Source organism: Platalea leucorodia (genome assembly GCF_965183815.1).
Source record: "Platalea leucorodia genome assembly, chromosome: 9".
Lineage (NCBI taxonomy): Eukaryota > Metazoa > Chordata > Aves > Pelecaniformes > Threskiornithidae > Platalea > Platalea leucorodia.
The window spans coordinates 25,028,915-25,047,430 of NC_138831.1; the positions used below are offsets into that span (position 1 = coordinate 25,028,915).

The 18,516-nt window shown below is 42.5% G+C and overlaps 1 protein-coding gene across 1 annotated transcript; it reads left to right on the top strand.

Moving 5' to 3' along the window:
* Nucleotides 1-5,778: 5,778 nt before the first annotated feature.
* Nucleotides 5,779-17,945, top strand: FBXW12 (F-box and WD repeat domain containing 12; the record flags this gene model as incomplete). The annotated part of the gene is given in 7 exon segments (XM_082321290.1): nucleotides 5,779-5,842; nucleotides 12,994-13,030; nucleotides 13,032-13,163; nucleotides 14,648-14,780; nucleotides 17,513-17,758; nucleotides 17,840-17,880; nucleotides 17,882-17,945. Coding segments are annotated over 7 exon segments (717 nt in total).
* Nucleotides 17,946-18,516: the final 571 nt, after the last annotated feature.

Below are 18,516 nucleotides of genomic sequence, written 5' to 3' on the forward strand. Positions count from 1 at the left end.
AGGAGCTCCTGAAAACAAGGTCTGTGAGTCCAGGGTTTCTCTGCATTTGGGTTTGCTCAGACTTTTTAATCTAAGTACAGCTGAAGGAATACTTTACACTAAAGCTGAAGTAGTGGGTTGATGAAGCTGCTCTAAGCCTGAAATGGTGAACTCCATCCAGCCCTGTTTTTGGGGCAAGCTTGTAGGTTTTTGGTCTCAGAGTTGAGGAAGTCTCCCTATGTGAAGACATAATCATCAATTCTATTGAGTGTTAAAAAAACACAGGCAGAAGAACTTGGAGGTTGTTCATATGCTGTTTTGAAAATGCCTTGATCTTGTTTTCTTCTGTGTCATCTCAAGGACCAGGTAACTCGCTGTTGCTGCACTCTGAGTGGTTTCCCATGCTCCTGTAGGCACATGCATACACGCACCAGGCCTGGTGTTGGGCCTGTGTTCCAAAATGTGATTGGGCTTAACCCTGCCTGTGGCTGCAGCTTGTGCCCCACTGGGTACCATCTCGACTGCTTGGAGTTTGGACCCTCCACTTCTGCACGTACCAGAGAAGGAGCTAATGATTAATATACATGAAGTAAATTGCTCTCTCAAAGAGTAATCCTTAACATCAATAGCAGAATGGGAGAAGCAGACCTCTTCTTATCAGTCATTTTGAGCTAAGTACGTGAATCCCACTGGTCTGTATCTCCTATTCCCTCAAGCAATGTGCAAGAGTCACCAGGTGTCCATTGCATATCACATAGAGACCTTCAGTTCTACAATGGCTCATTTTTTTTTCTCTTTTTACCTTTTGTCCCCTGACAGGTATAAACATAGCTATTTGTTCACAGGGATGCTGCTCATCTAGGCTTTTTTTTTTTCCTGCACAGTTTCTTTGTGAGACTTTTCTGATTCCACCCCATAACAAGTTACTCATTACAAACACACTGGAGAATATGTTGCACTTGCAAAAAAATAATATTCCTCAGTTATCACATGTACTTAGGCAAATACTATTTTTGCCTTTAAAAAAAAAAAAAAAAAAAGACCTGACATTTCCTTTATGCATTTATTAATGGACACAGAGGTGAAAAGATGAACTGTCAAAGCAGATTATTTGTTGCCAAAGAAAGGTCTTAAACACCATGGATCTGATCCAGCAAATATGACACAGTCTTCCAGGCAGTGTAAGAACCAGAGAGCTCCAGATGCTGTTAAAAGAAGGTATTTCCAAAGCTATCAGATTCTCCCCAAGTCTACAGAGAGATTGGAGTAGCAATAGCATGCATTGAGGGGAGGGAGCTGGGTTGCAAAACTGGATGTCAAACGTGCATCTTTGTTAGACTTGGCCAGCTGGTGTTGAATATAGGAGTCCTGCTGGTGTATCTTTTGGTGACAAAACCTCCTGGATACCAGTGATTTGCCACAGAATGTGCTGAGTGCTGACAGTTGCTCACCATGCCGGGGCAGTGAGTGAGGAAAAGGACAAGAGCTGTGCTTGACACCAGTCACTGCAAAAGTAACATGAGCTCTTTGTTGGACAAACTGACTGTTGAGTACAGTGATGTGCAAAGCAGATAGCACGTGGGGCTGGGTGGAGAACGGCAGCATGGACAACAAGGGTGTTGTCTATTCCCTGAATGTGTGCAGGGCGGAGTCACAAAATTGTGTATGGGAAGGGGTAACAAATAGCATGAGGAAATCATGTGGAGATCAGGGGAAGCAAGCTCATGTTCATGGCAGGAAGGAGAGAAAGGGTGGAGAAAGTGGAATGATGGGGAGGAAGGCACAGAAGGACAGGTCTACTTTTTGTTCTGATGAAGATTGACCTTGGACTGACACATATTTACAGATCTGACAATCAGCAGAAGACATTTTGACACTATTACTACTATTGATGAGATTATATTGTATTATAGCTATAGTTAAAACAATAGAACTCAAAATGTGTCTTTTTCCAAAATGAAGCTTCCCTTTTTTCCTCTATTCAAAGATTTGAGATGCACTTTTACAAGGCTGATGTCAAGGTGTCACTACAAATGCATGAGGCCATGGTGATATCATGGTATGAGAGAGAGTTATGAGCAAGGCACATAAACTTTATGAAATATTGTAGCACTCTTCCCTTCCGTTTTAGCCATTGCCTAAACTGTAACCATAAAACTGGTCTTAAAATAGCACTGCAGGTAAAAAAAAAAAAAAAGACCTGAACTAGATTTTGTTTTCCAGCCAAGCTTGTTCAAATAGCCTTTGCTAATAGGAGAGCTTTGGGGGAATTCTGTGAACCCTAGGAAAGGGTATTGTATTGCAGATATCAGGGCTCTTATCAATAATTTCCTATCTCCTTGCAAAGTCAGGAACTTTTCCCTACGTACCTACGCAAAGACATATTTTATGTTAAGATGTAAGGCAAAATAGCCTTCCATTCAATGTTTAGTTTAAAATTATGTAAACAGTATTAACTGGTCTGTCAAAAATGCATTCATGGAAAACGCTTGACTAACCTAATTCATGTTTTTGGAAAGGTCGATTGTACAGGCACTTAAAGCACATGTTTACTACAGGCCTGGTAATGTCTTCAGAGTGATCCATGCAGCCCTCCAATTATACATTTCCAAACAGTAATTGTGGAGTAAATAAATTAAAGATATCAAAACATATAATTGTAAACTGTTGGGGGTCTAATGATGTAGAAGACAACGTGACTGAGTCCTAGCATGTATTTTGTACGGTTGAGAAGATGTAACATGGTGGCAAATCAGTACCTGCCCACAAGGGCTAGGGGTTGTTTGGGTTGTCTGGGCCAGGGTTTTGGTGATTGTGGGTGGTTCTGGCCTCACTGACTTCAGCAGAGCTTGCTGGCTTAAGCCAAGTGAACAGACTCAGCATCAGAAAACTCAAGTTTCTTTATACTGCATTAGCAATGCTGCCCTGCCCTCCTGCTGCAGCTCCTGTGTGGCCACTCAGGTGTCACTGAGATGAGAGCTAGAGGTGAGGTCACCTTTCTGATGGCCAGGTGAGGACACTCAGCAGCTTAATTATTGGTTCTAGTGTCCGTATGCCAAAACTGCTAATTTTTCTAATAAGCTACATGTGTTGGTCCAAGACTGTCATATAGTCACAGAGGATAAGAAAAATATTTGATGTCTGCTCTCTGAGCTAAGAGTGACTTCCAGACATAACCTTTAACTTGTGGTTCAGGTTAAAATTGCTTTCCAGCTCTGTTCTTGCTGGTCTGGTTCGAGTGAGTGCTCTCATCAGTAGGGGTGTTTGCTGTGCTGTTCGTCAGAAGGGAAAGCCTGAAAAGACACCAATGAATTCAGCCTTTACTGGAGTATTCCTGGGAAGCATCTGGGAGCCATGGCTGGGGGTGTATAAGTGTGTACACAAACTCTTTAGAAACTTAGAAGTATATGCTCTTGTGAAATTATTGTCTTGTGGACCAGAGAGTACAGGCCATTTGAAAGGTGTCAGCATTGTGATCGAACCAAGCAGAGGTCACAGACTGAAAGAATCCCTGGGAGGCTTTATATGTTTGATAAAGGATGTGTGACAGGAGAAGGCTGATAATTCCATCTGCCACAGATCACTGCGCTTTGCAAGCCAAGGCTCCTTGATAGTGATCTAGACCTATTTATTCAGCAGGTTGCCTTTCTTAAGTATCATCTACAAATGCAGAAGAAAAAGAGTCCCATCCTCAAAAAACATTATTATGTAAGTAGAAGATGAGGGTGGAAGACAAGAGAGTAAAAAGGAAGCCATGCTCGTCAATATGGTGAGCAGCTGCTGTGGCTGTAGGAGAAGAGTGAAGTGCTTTTGCAAGTATTCATAGGGAGTTCTAAGTGGGAATTCAGCACCCAGAAAGAAGACAGACACTGCCTTGGAAATATGATAGTGAGGGATAAAGACCATTGTAGTGGACCAGCTAGAGAGCAGCTTCTTTTTGGTGAACGATAGTATGTCATGAAGGGCCTTGAAAGCAGTCAAGTGACTTATGCCTGATGCTAAAGAGGAGGTGTCAGAAGAGGGATGCAAAAGGAGGAGTGTATGTCAAAATGCCAGTGAGGAAATTAACTCTGCTGCAGAGCATTGGATTGCTGTAAGCAAAGCACGAGTAGACTGGCAGTCTAATCAAGATGTCAGATGGTGAGAGTTCAGCTGAGGGGATCATTGGGAAAGGCTGTCAGTCCTTAGGACCCTATGCAGAAAACATTCAAGAGAATTAAACCTCATTTGGAGGAGAAGATTCATAAACTGGGCATTAGGAGAGAGATTGCAGGCCGTGATGTGTTGCGGGGTGACTGACACACATAGTCATACTGTCAGTAATGAAGGAAAGTGGAGTTATAGGGAGGCATGGGCAGGAGCTTTGCTTTAGCCAGGAAGAGCCTGAGTTAAAAGTAGGTCTAAATAAGAGGTGACCTTACAGAAAGGTACTAATATTTTTTATTTGGATAGAAGGGACAAGTCTGGAGTTGAGCAGTAAAACAGGAGGTATCTCTGCAGAGGTGGTCATTGAGTTTGCACATGGAGATGAGTTTGGGGGTTTGGTTTTGTTTGGTGGGTGGTTTTTTTCCTGGAAATGAGATGGTAGGGGAAAAGAGACCAAGACCTGTTCAAGGCTGGTGAAGAAGATTCTTTAACAAACATGCTGAATGAGTGATGGGGAGCAGAGGATGAGGGGTGCAGAATCCAGAGAACAAGATATCAAGAAGACTGTGGTCACTATGCGAAAAGTAAATGAAGAAGGATAGTGGGAAAGAATGCCTGACTGAAATCTTGGTAAGAAGAAGATATGAGAGACCTTGACCAGAGAAGTTTCAGTAAGATGTGAGGGGCAGAAACTGTTGGAGGAATATCAGGATACTATAAACAGCAATGAGCTATTGGATGGAGCGGTGTCTGGAAGGGCAAGAAGGGAATCAAGGACTTTTTGGTACATTTTAAAGAAAGAAGATGTAAAGGATGTTAGTGAAGGGGAAATCAAAGAATTCAAGGTTAAATGAGAATGGTTAAAGATAATTAAAATTAAAGAGGATGAAGGAAACTGAGATGGCATGGAGATGCCGTTGGAAGGGAGAATAGACCAGTGCCCTACCACCGAGATGAGGAAAACCAGCCAGCTCATATTTCTTGGGAGAACAGGAGAAGAAAGTGGTAGAGGAGTGAGAAGTTTCATCAGCCAGAGTTGCAGATATACTTCTTCAGATTCAGCTGAATCTTACAGCTGCTTAGTTGGGAAGGTGACAGTACGGAGAGGTAGAAAGAATTAATTTGCTGCTGTGTTAATAGCTTCATGGGGGGAAAAAAAAAAAAGTGAAATGAAGTCAGTAGGCCAGACTCTGGGATGGTAGTCTAGACTGGACTGAAATGAAGCTTGAAAGCAAATGAGCAATTTTCAAATTGAGAAAAGGACAGGGAGGAGAAGTCTGCAAACAGGGGAGGAGAGAAAAACTAATTGAATTATCTGATGAGCAGTGACCAGAGGGGGAATTTACACAATGGAGAGGTGAGGAAGAGCAGTGCTAGGTAAAAAAAAACATAGCAGATTAACCATTTCAGAGTGACTGAAGGAGTCAAACGAGCTGCAGATCAATTGAAGGCTCAAGGACACAGAGATGCCAATGTAAGAAACTGGTTGGGTTTGTTATGCCAGAACCCAACACCACCAAGAGTGGATGTGGGAATCTGGGAGGAGGAGAAAGAGCTTTGGATCAAGCATGGAGGAGGAGGATGGGGAGAGGCTGGGCGAGAGAAAGGGTTTGGAAGCAGCAGGAATGGTAGGGATCCCCAACCATTTGTACCATGTCTGCTCCTGATCCGGGAAGCTCAGAGCAAGGAAGATGCCTGGAAGAGAAAGAGAGCACAGGTGAGTCTTGAGAGCTGGAGGAGCTGTGGGTGCCTGGGATGAGTGTGTAGAGCTCAGAAACAGCCAGGAGGGGAAAGAAATGCAGTGGTGGCACTGAAAAGCAGGTGGAGGTGAGGGGTTGGTGTAGCTGGGTGGAGAGAGTGGTACACCAGGAGGACAGGGACTCAATCCAGAGCTGTCAAAGGAAGGGATGAGGAGCATGGTGGGAAGAGGATAGGCTTGGCATGGAAAATGGGCAGGCATAAGGAAGATAACAGGGCCAGACACCACTATGAACAAAGGGTGAGGTCAGAGCAATGGCTGGGTGGCAGACGAATGCATGTACAAAAACAGAAAACAAGAGGCAGCTCCTGCCTGTGGTTTCTAGGTATGGTGTTTGGCTGCCTGCAATCAAAAGTGATTGATTACAGAATTAGACTTGTGCTATTTTGGCCCTGTGACTTCAGATGCTGTAATCTAAGCCCACTGTGTGCTTATCCTTGCAGTGAGGATAACTCTTTAGGCATAAGGATGATTTTGGGGGAGACATGTCAGAAAGCTTTTCCCCAAACTGCGTTTGTAATCCTGCCACTCCTCTCATCAATCATCAAGCTAATATAAAACTGGCAGTGTGCTTCCTGTTAGAGTGTTGTGAATTTTCAAAGGCAAAGTGCACTATTGTTTAATAGCCAATTATTCACTGGCATTGATAAACAGGCTCTGCTTGCGATTACTGCAGCAATTACTCACCCTCCTAATTTAGACATGAGGAAAAATTAATTCAAGCTTCCAGTTGATCATTTATATCTTTGGCTTTTGTAATACACATCACAGCACACTGAAAACAACTCCACCATAAAGGAAACTGATCTGTTCAAATTGATAACGTGTTTTATTCTTGTTCTGTCACTGAGTCCAAGCTCAAGGGCTGCGGCTGAAGGTGGGTTTTTTTACATTTTGGGGACATAAAAATATGGAAATCATTTTGTTAAACCTTAAATTAAAAACAGAGGGGAGGGATGTTACTGTGGTCAGAAGGGAACTCCATGTACAGCTAAACAAGCAAATATAGTAGTAGGATGTTTAAGTAATTTGACCTCACCTTTCCCCCAGACCACCCTTCAAGTGCTGATGGACTCATCTCCAAACAAAAGACATCCAAGACATTCAGGGAAGGCTTGTCGGGAGAAATGAGAGGATGCTGGCTGTCTAGTTCAGAAAGAAGTTGTGGCAGAGGTATATAAAACTGTTAACAGTTTAAGTAATGGTAAGTTGCAACCATTGTATTTACTCTTTCTCATAATTCAGGAGCAGTGAGATGGAAAGACATCCACATAACATTGGAACAGGGAAATGCTTTTATTTATTTTACTATTAAAATTACTCCACAAAGTGGCTTGCTGTTGCAAAGGGCAGAAGAATTTTGTGGTAACTGTAAGCTCGAGTCCTCAATACCTGGGTGAAAGAGCAGCACCTGAGAAGCACCTTCTCCGGGTTTTCTCTCCCTCTCATTGCTGTGGTTTCACTTTCCGTGGCTATCTCAGCGTTTGCTGCTGGCAGCCATCCAGAAGAGCAGGAAGAGCCTTTCCTCAGCATATGTTGGTGAGAGCCTGACAGCACATTCCTCGTAAGAGCAGACTGCGTGCAAGGTAGAACCTCTTCCGTGTCTGGTGAGGAATGTGGATGGGCAGATGAGGCCTCACGCTCTGCATGCAGCTCCCTTTGCCTCTGAAGAAGAGTACGAATTGCCTGCGGCTTTGTCTTCCAAATTCTGGTTTATTTACCCTAAATGGTGTCACTGCAGTAAGCTTTTCTGTTCAGATGCAGTATAGAGCATGAGTGACCCCAGATGCATTTTTCGCTCCAGATCTCCCCCTGAGAAGCACCCGCCAGGCGTCCGCACCAGGCAGCGTTTGCAGAAGTAACGCCACTGCTTTCACCAGCCCAGGAGGTGGATGGGGGTGAAGCACAGACAAGGCTTGACAGGTTTGATATTCAAAGCAGATTTGAGGGAGATAACTGGTTGAAAAACTGAAAGGCAGCAAAATATTGTCTCCTCTTGGAGATCAGCTTGACAACATGGTATCTAGGAGCATTTAGCTAAGGTAGCCAAGGCTGAATGCAAGGTTGGCTCATTAACAAAAATTTGAATATTGTTTCAGTTGGGAGACAGCATTAGGCCTTTACTTTTCCCTCTTTCAGTGCAGTGACTGTTTGATTAGCAGCAGATCATTATTACTAATGGTTTGCCTGGGCAGGTGTATCCACCTGCCCCTCCTCCCAGCTCTGTGGCTCTGCAGCAGCTGGTGGTGCTGCCGTCCCTTCCCATCTTTGGTGGGAGGACCTGTCCTGTCTCCCTCGCTGCCACCATGGCTCTGCCTGTCTTTGGGATGCTTGAAGCTCCTCCGAGCAGTTTAAGTGCCATGCAAGCAGAGCTATCCTGACTTCTTCAGGAGGCACTAATGCTCCTATGCCTAAGCCAAGCAGCAGGGTGGGCGCACCAGCTGGCCTGGGCTGGGGAAGGAGGGGGACACTGCTCTGGGGACGCACTGTGGCCAGGAGGGGCTGCCTCCAGGGACAGGGAATAGGCACAGCACCACAGCTACTGTTAATGGGAGTTGCTGGCTGCAAACCCTATGTCTGCACATCAGTTGTATTTGATACAGGCGTGGGAAGAGCATACCAGAGACTCAGGCAGAGACTGCAGCACCCTGAGATTCCTGGCTTTGGTGTTTGCTCCAGGTGTGAAGCAATCACAAAGCACTGACCGTTATGTTATAACTGGGCTGATCTGAGGAAAGAAAACTATCATCTGGAGTTCATCTTATCTGAGACTATCATCATGCATGCTCAGGAACTGTGTAATTCAGTTGTCCTGCTTCGCCAAAAGCTAAATAGTTTCTAAAGTTTATTTCCTGTCTTTATAGCAACTGTCTGTCCCTGTATTTATTTTCACTGAAAGCTACTGGTGTGCTAAAAATAATTTTTGGAGCAATTCTTGTGGCAGATTGTATAACAATTGCAGGCTCAAGTCAGAGCAGTTGCAAAGTGAAGGATGCCTCCTTGGCCAATCTCTTCTTATGAACTTGCATAATTTTTACTTTTGTGTTGTGTGCTAAAGCATTTTCTGTTCCTCGCAGTTGAGAAGAGCTGACTGCTCGCATTGTTGTTACCTTGAAAGGGCAGTTATCATGGTTAATCCACCCTCCAAGGTTTTTCCTCAGGATAATTATTGTTTCGGTGATTCATCTTGCAGACCCTGCCCTTCCTTACTCGCACAAAATATCCTACTCCCTGCAATACTTCTGGGTCAGGCTTGTGCCACACGTGATTTCCTCTTGGGCATGCAGACAAGACAAGATGGATTTAAAGGTCAGCCATCACTGGGCTGGCCAACCTCGGTGCGCTACGCAGGCAGCTTCGTGTGTCACCTACGGGATGTTATCAGATGGGTGAAGGTTTGCAGGGCTGCACGGGAGCAGGGTGGTAAGGTAGAGTTCACTTGTGTTTCACGCGGGGTGGGGGAAGAGTGCCTCTGTTGTTATGCTGGAAAATTTCACTGCTCCTGTCTTCAGTGGAAAACATTATCACCAGCACATCCTGGCATGTAATTTGCCTCATTTATTATTGTCTAGCATTGGCTTAATGCTTATGGTGCATTTCTAAGGCACTTAAAGAGGGTCGTGGTTTTTCAAGGAAACATAACTCAACAGAGGAGGGAGAATCCTGAAAATTTTTGGCACAAATTGAGTCAAATTTTACTGAACACGAAAAATATAACCTGTGCAGGCTTTAACATGAGTTCTGCATGGCCTGGAGGTTATGGGGAGGGGATTATGCCCAACCTGCTTGGCAGGGTCTGTTCGTACATCCCATGCTTCCCAGTTTGGGTGCAAACCACCACATTTTGTAGCAGGCAGATGTTACCCAACACTTGTAGTTGTCTAATCTTAGGTTCCTTCTCAGGACACAGAAGCTGGATGAAAGCCAGTGATGCCACTAAAAAGGCAGGTCAGAAACTTGTTTTGGGTTTGTTTGGGAGTGTTTTTCCTCCTTTAACCTTGGTGTTTGTGCTAAAGAGATGGGCTCACAGATCATCAGCTTGCTTGGTGACCCTCCACGATGGTGTGCTGCAGCAGAATGGGAGTAGCACCATCAAAGGGAGTGAGCAAAACCTCTACCAGGTGGTTCCACCGTGCTGCCCTTTGTGAAGCCCCCAGCACCAGCAGTTTCCCAGCAGACCAGGGCCAGTGCTTGCCCATGCTGCTGAGCTGGGAAGCACCGTGACACCCTCCAGTGCAGGACTGAGCTCAGGGTGTCCCTGGCTTTGCTGCCTCCCCTCACCATGCTGAAACAGCCACCCCACAGCTCCACAATACTGCTGGCTGCAAGATCACTGTAAAATGCAGCTACCACGTCTCTCATCTCGGAGGTCTAGCACTCTAATTGGTGAGATCCATAAGGTAGCTTCAGGTCCGTAACTTCCAGGTAGGATGGGAAATGCATATTAGCAGGGAAATTTTATGCAATGTTGCTTTTAGCTAAGACCAGCAGAACTTGATGGCAGTTTGGTGGCAAGCTGCAACCACCCAGTCCACTCAATTTTACTTAAGGTGCTTTGAAGGAAATCAAAGTCTTGAGTAAAGCCCCTCTGGGGACAGAGGGGGAAAAAAGCGAGAAAAACATAAGCTTCCAACTTCATCTTCTTTGTACACTGAGAGTGTAAGATGAAGGTGGCAACAGTTGCAACTGGGCCTGCTGCCTTTTCAAGGGGTGTGCGTTTGCTGTATTGTGAACTAGCTACAGCAACTGTGTGCAGTAGTGAGAAACTGTGGTCTTACTAAAGCCACCCCTTCTGCTTTTGTGAGCTGGCCAGCTGAGCTGGCCCTTTGCTCACACCAGAGAGCTCCTTATGGGCTCTGAGCAGCTGTGAAATCATCGTCCTCTTGGGACTGGGGCACTTGCTGCTGGGTGTCTATGGTAGCACAAAGCTGTGCCTGCACTGGTTGCCTTCAGCATGTGCCTGGGCCTGTCTCCTTTAACTAAATCCCTCCGGTGAATTGGATTGTATTTTACCAAATTCATCTGGTGAATCACTGGAACAGGTTGCCTGAGAGGTGGTAGATGCCCCATCCCTGGAAACATTCCAGGTCAGGTTGGGCTGAGGGCTGATCTACAGGGCTCTGAGCAACCTGATCTAGTTGCAGATGTCCCTGCTCATTGCAGGGGTGTTGGACTAGATGACCTTTAAAGGTCCCTTCCAACCCAAACCATTCGATGATGATTGGCAGTGTATTTTAACGTCACCATATTAGTATACTCACACAGCAGAATACTTTTCCTGTGAACCTTTTGCATACAGGTGGAGCACAATACCTGTGTCCAAACACAGGTGTATGGCTTTTGCTGTCAAGAAATGATAACCAGCACACCCAGTGTTGACACACACAAAGTGAAAACCTGCACAAGTACCATCCAAAACAAATTGGTAACACATTCCTCAGGGAGTCTGATTAGCTGTCCTGAAGCCACTAACAACCAGTAAATTGTGGGAGGTATGGAAAACCCCGAACTGCTGGGTGAGGTGCTGTACCTAGTGACTAGCTGTCAGTTTATGGGTTCTTTATGGGACAGAAGTGGTTCCTTGTGACTGTTACTATTTTCAATACCAAATTAATTTTGTACATGATGGTAGTCTTACAACCCTTCATTGCATGGTATATAGTTATGACCTCTTTCATTTAAAAAAAAAAAAAAGTGGAATATTATAGTGATTTTTATTCTCATGTTTGTTTGAAAAAGTTAACAGAAACAATGTCCACAATGACTTGTTTTGAAAATTCCCCCACAAGCCTATGCTTACATTTACAGTTTCTTTGAATGTTCAACCCCAACAGTACAAAGAACTGGGGCTTTAGTGGCAGTACAGAGGTTCAATCTGCTACTACTTCCTTGACAGCAAAAGATGTTAAATACTTTGAATTGGCTTCAGCACATCTAAAATCCCTTTTTTGGCACAACAGTTCTGAAGTAATGCTTCAGAGAGCAGTTCCCTGGGCAAGTAAGGCTTTTTTCAATGCCTGAAGTGTCAAAATCATTTTTTTGGTTGTACAGTGTTAAAATGAAACCACTCACATTGTACAGGTACATTTTGTATAGATTTCCTTAGGTTTTTACTATTGTACAATGAAAATACCCAAGTAGTGTCCCTGATAGTAGGCTGGTGACTGGACAGACACATGAACTACCAAGCATTAACAGATCCAGTAAATGTTGCGTCCAATAAAGAATCTAAAAATCTGAAGGAAGGGAACTGGAGGGGTATATGCACCCCAGTTTAGGCTTAGGCAGTAGAGAAAATATAGTTTTGTTTGGTTACTTGTCTCATGGTAGGTAACTGGTTTCAGAATGCTTAGTTGGAATTGAGTTTTGATGAAGCCCACAAAGATGCATATTAAAAGAAGCTACCTATTAATTTTATGTTAGGTATCAGATACAACATTTTGAAAGATTTTGTATGCAACTGTTGCATGAATTTAGGATGCAAATCTGTATTGGGGTTTCTTTTAAAAGCTTTGGTGACCATAAGCAGAAATGTGGAAACTCAATGAATCACCTCTGGAAAAATGGCATTTGTCTGTTATACTCTCAGAAGACTAAAAATAGAGCTCTGTTTGTTTTTCTTTATGAAGTGGCTAACTGCAACACTCCCTTACCAACCCTAAAAAAGAATTTACATAGAAGATGGTGACGCAAAACCTTATCTTATTAGCATATCTCATTAGGTCATCTATGGTGGTGAAGAAACAGCATAAATTTTAAAGTCCTTTTCCCGTCTTCCCTGACCACGAACCAGATTTGAGAAAATATTAAGGTGCATATCTGCACACCAACCATGTTACCTACCTATAAATATTGCAAATCTGTTTCTTGAACCTACAGTAAAACCTCGATTGTTAATCATCCATAACATAACGCTCTAAGAGGGAAACTATTTTATACATGCAGTCATTGAATAATACTTAGTAATATGCTGTCTAAAGGGCATGGTATTTTTCCGGGTGTACTGAGCTCCACATATTTAAACACTTTGTTGAATAGAGCTTGTAGAGAATCAAATCTTTCGGCTCTATTTAATGATGTTTTGTTTTCTAACTTTTATTTTACTGTAGGAAAAACAGTTGTCATGGCTTATCTGTCTGACAATGAACGTGTTTGGTGCTGGAAAGTTAAGGTCTCTTGCTTGTACTGCATCTACTGATGGCACAGTTACAGCCTGGAATGGGCAAGAGGTGAGAAAATACATGAGTTCACTATTTTTCTCTTCCCTTAAAAATGAAGTGTAAGGCCCAAATCTGTCCTCAATACTTATGCCATCAATATTTGTGCCCTCTACCTTTTGTTTTTTACAGAATCCTGCTCTGCTTACTGAACAACTATTGTCATCTGAGAACATTAGCTTTCAGCAGATAGTATTTCACATACTAAACTCTTTTCAGTTCAGACATAGTGAACTCTGCTAGAAACACAGATGCCCTGCAATGGTTGTATAAAAGCATGTAAAGGTACCAGTCACTTAGTTTTTCTAATGTCTTTACCTAATGAAATATTCTCTCTTACACAGAAATCTCTAGATATTTGTGTTGCTGATCACCATTTTTTTTCAGGGCCTCATTTAAAACACTGTAGAAAAAAACACTGCATCAAGAATGTAGGAGTATGTCATTGCTTCTTGATCTGTCTGAAAATAAAACCAGAAAGGAACAAAGAAATGTGACAGTTTATATGACAATTCACATTTTTCTTCTGCTGTTAAAGGCTCTTTGCGCAGGAGAGGTCTAGTAGTCATCCAGTCTCAGAATTGGTACCGAATCTAAGAGCAGCATTTAATTATTTTCTGTTGCCAATTTTGATGGAGGAAACTCTGTTTGGATTAGAGAGGGACTACACCGTGATCAACCCAATTCTGCTATCCACCGAGTGAAACACTGTGTTCAGTATCAAACTTGCTGATCAGCATTTTGGACTTTTTAACTTTTATTTTTGGAAATTCATTCCTGAACACTGGCATTCACACTAGTCACCCTAAAACTAATAAACACTATTCAAGAGCAGCTTAGATTTGGATACTGTCACAGCTGCGTATAAATGCAGTCTTAAAATACCTGGGATATCTGTCTGTGAGTCAACAATGAAATGAATTGGCAGAGAAGGTAGAAAGCTTTGTGTACAGCTGTGCTACATGTGGATCCAGAAATGGACTCTGAATTTCACAGGACCACGATGCTGCTCCAAAAACCAAAGAAAATGGAGTGAGGGGAGACTGGGGGTGTGTGTGGAATTTTAGTTTATACATTTTAAGAAAAGTTTACTGGAAACTCCTGTGTTGCCCCTACTTGAAATACAACAATCTGTGGTCACTGAGATTTGAAGGGCAAGCAATACAGCATATATTTTTTCTTTAACAAGGTAATCTTTGGAAGGAACTTCTTGGCCTTGTTTCAGAATTTCTGAAACACAATGGAGTGCGCTGAGTCATGGTAATCCAGTGGGGACACAGGTCCAACCAAGGTTGAAATGCAAAACAGAAAACAGGTATTTTATCAAGAGTAAAAACTTCATCGCACACCTGAGAAATATTTTTTAAATGTTTTTGAGAATTTCATATGGTCCAATTCATTTCAATATGAATAAACTAACAATATTGTAATAATTAACTCTGTATTAGATGGTTACTAACTGGCATCTTTCTTACTATTCTTGGCTAGGGTAAGCAGACGTGGTCAAGCTCCTCATAGGACAAGCCATCGCAGTCCCATAGCACAGGCTAGCAGTGATTGCCTGCCAAGTGATCCCAGCCTGGCAGGGTGACTCTGGAGAAGAGCTTGCTGCATTTTCCACATCACCACCTTCATGCAGCTTGGCTACCCACTCAGTAAACAACAAGCTTTTCCTAGCTGTGAGTAGATTTTAAAAAAAAAAAAAATTGCTAATGCTTATTAATCTCTTATCTAACAATTACCTAAATATGTTGATTTACATAAAGTTAGCTGTTCACCTTATTTCAATCACTCGTGTAAAAAAATGTACTTGGGCTCAAAGCAAAATCCTACCCTGAGATTAAGGGAAGGATTTCCATTGACTTCAGCTGAAACAGAGTTTAAACATGTCTGTTCCTGTCAAAGGACAGCTTTCCATTGGCAATTCATCCATTTAAAGTATCTCCACAATAGAGTTTTACAGACTTCATTGCAAATTTTTGTGACAGTTAGCTGAAACTTTTTAACAGCATCCTAACAGGAATCCTATTTCCTGCATTTGCATCGTTCAGATACTCATATACTCTAGTTATTTCACACTATTTATTCATTAGTTATTCTCATGCTCCAACTGTTTTAATTACCTTTAGTTTTTTCCCAGTGGTCTGATTAGGTTTGACCTACCTCTTTCCCTTGTTAAAGCACCAGAAATACCACATATGAATTGGTGCTAGACCGTTTTATCAGAACGGCATCTCCAGTGTTACTGTACAGTAAGCACAGAAGTGGGATGGTGTGGAGCAGGGAACAGTAGAAATACTGTTCCATTCACCACTGCCACCATGGGAACAGAGAGAGATTAGTCAGATGTGTTGACTTTGCTTATTTGCACTGCAGTGGCGGTGCTCACTGCTGGCTCGCCTGCATTCTCCACAGTAGCTGCATTTAACTTGAAACAGTAACAGAAAAAGGAAATATACTGCATTTGTTCAAAACATGAGTAACTAAGGAAAAGTTGCTTTATACTATCTTTGTCCGTCTTGTACCGACTTTGTCTGTCTGTCCATTGGTTTCTGCAGCTATGCATCACCTCTTTCATTACAGCATGTACTATAAGGCAATTGGGGCACTGTATGTCAGCTGCTGAAGAAACAATCGGGATGGTATTACACCTGTCTCTAAAAACAGCTTCGATGTTACCTTTTTGTAAAATAAGTATTAAGGAAAGTCTTTGACTGTCCTTGTTTTGGCGTAACAGTTTGGCTTTAATTTTATGTACTAGGTCCTAATAGCATCAGTCACGGCTTAATCGGACAGAATGTTAGTCATGAGTATTAGCTCTTTGACATTGTACAAATTTATTTTTGTAGGAGTTGGGAAGTTCAAACTACTTCTCTTTCTTCCTTATCGCTCTTCATTTTAGGGAGCTACGGCTGGAGGAGCCACTTAGACACTAAAGATTTCACATGTGAATCAGGTTTCATGTGCAACAGCATTTTGGGATACTGGGATTGATTTACTAGTCCTTACTACTTTCATCTAGCAATTTATGGGTAGTTGTTGGGAGTACTGAGGCCACGGATATCTCCAAAGGTAACGTATTAAAGGGTGTATAGTATACAGGGACTATTAAACTCTCACAGAACCGGGACTTGCAATTGTATGATTTGATCATGCTCTCTGGTTTTATGCTGTGCTGGGTTTAACTAATCAGCTCAACATTGTTTATATAGGAGAGTTTTAATGTCAAAGGAAGCACTTTTTCAGCAACATTCTCCTATTTCAGAAAGGACCTTTTCAGTCACCAAAAATACAGTCCTTAGTAGTATTGTATGACTTGTAATAGCCTTATTTTGAAGATCGCTTTAATACAAGAGGCCAAAATAGAACAGTGTCTTATCTTCCGATGCATGTAAGCCCTCTTCACTGTAGCGGTTTTAAGTGTCTGAAACAAACTACTATAAAAATAAAATTCCAGTAAGACCATCTATGCAATAAGAACAAATCTGATTTCTTGTGTTGCAACAAAACATACACTGACATCTCATGCTTCCTCTACCTCCTGTCATGAGTCATCTTTACAAAACTATGTCATTAAATATATAACTAAGCTTGTTAAGTGAAATCTGCTTTCTTGACCAAATCCAACTATCTCATCTGCTGGACTCCTTAAAGCTTAGCAGAGGTCTGAAGACCACACCATGCACTGATGCCCCTAGAACTGAGGGACTGCAGTTGTCTTTTGGGAGTCTCAGTTGAAACCACTAATACCCAGCTGAACTTGTCACACTTGTCTGTTCTGTCCAGTGTATCGCAGACTTTCCTTCCTCTTTCTCTCTCCCCCACCCCCTCCCCGCCCCCGCATATACCAGGTATTTTATAGTTTGCTTGGTAAATTCAGAAGAAGATGAACCACTGTATGCACCTATTACTGAGTCCAGCCTGCTGGTTACCAAAAGAGAGCAAGAAGAGCTTTTTGGCATAAGGATGACATGGCATTTCAAATGACCACAGTATTGGATCAGCCAATCAAGGAATCTAAATATAACACGAAAATTCTAGATGTGTGTTGCTAACATCTCACTATATACACTTGATAGCTAAAGGTTAATTTCCTTGCATCTGTTCTCACAAGTTGGAAGGAGGCTGGATACAGATGCACAAAAAAACCCTAAAGGTTAAGAACGCAAATCCCCTTCCCAACCTGGGAAACCCCAGTACAGAACACCCTTTTGAGGTAGGGTAAAACTCTGCTCTATGTACCTGTGGTGGCAGCTGTTCTCTAGGAGCTCTATTATCTTCTGCATAGCACAAAGTACAGAAGATAACAGCAGCAGTTCTTGTCTGCCACAACTGTAGCCCTCAACACAAGGCAGCATAGGGGAGAGAATTTTTAATGCATAAAGTTCATATACTGTGAACATGGCACAAGTACCCAGCATCCCCCTCAGAAGCACAACAATGTTTATTAGTAGTGTTTTCTCTTACGGAAGAAGCTCTACAGGTCTCAGGTTTCACACCACCAGGAAGATTTCAGAGCACATCTTCCTGCATGGAAGGGCACCAAACAGAAATAATTCTCCTGGGACATGGATCTGCACTGAAGCTGTATTCTATTTTTGGTGCTCTACTGGAACATTTCCAAGACCACCATGACACAAGTATTTCAATATGGGTGGTAAACATGTCTCTACTGCTACTGCAAACTTTTCTGCACTGTTTGCTGTGCATTCTTTAACTACTGTTTCTTTTTTGGAAGGATTCCTGCTGTGTTGTCACCTCATCCTTGGACCCCTCTCTGAATATACAGGTGGAAAAAAGCAAACAAATCCTGCCCTTTGCTAGGGAGACACCATTTTTACTAGGCGAAGCCCACAGATAAGTCAAGGTAAGAAATAATCTGATGAGACTGCTAAACCACAATGTAATTCCTTTCTAGTTTGAGCCTTATCACTTAATCAAGCTGCTTCCAATTACAAGGAAACAAACACCTGTACCTGTTATAGGTAAGACAGAATCAGTAGTAGAAAGATGGGGGTCAAGGGTTAGCATCCTTAGATAAAGGGAAAAACTAATTAACCATTTTAAAAAAATTAACTGAGCAGTACTGCCGCCTTGTATGAAGACATGATCAAGGCCACTTCCAGTATTGCACCAGAGGGGCTAGATTTGATGTGGCAGAACCAATACTGCAGTAGCTCTCTGCAGTATCTGCTTATCACAATACACTGAAAGCATACGGAGAGATTAATTCTAAAATTCAGGTGCTTTTGCCTAAGAAACACTTAAGACTCTGTGAAAAGGGGTTCTGTTTTTAACACTAAAAAAAAAAAAAACCTGTCTCATAATAATATTGAGATGTATATAACTTCAGTCAGAGACTAAGAAATTAAAACCTTCATCTGCTACTTGTTCTCTGAAGTATATTGCTAACGA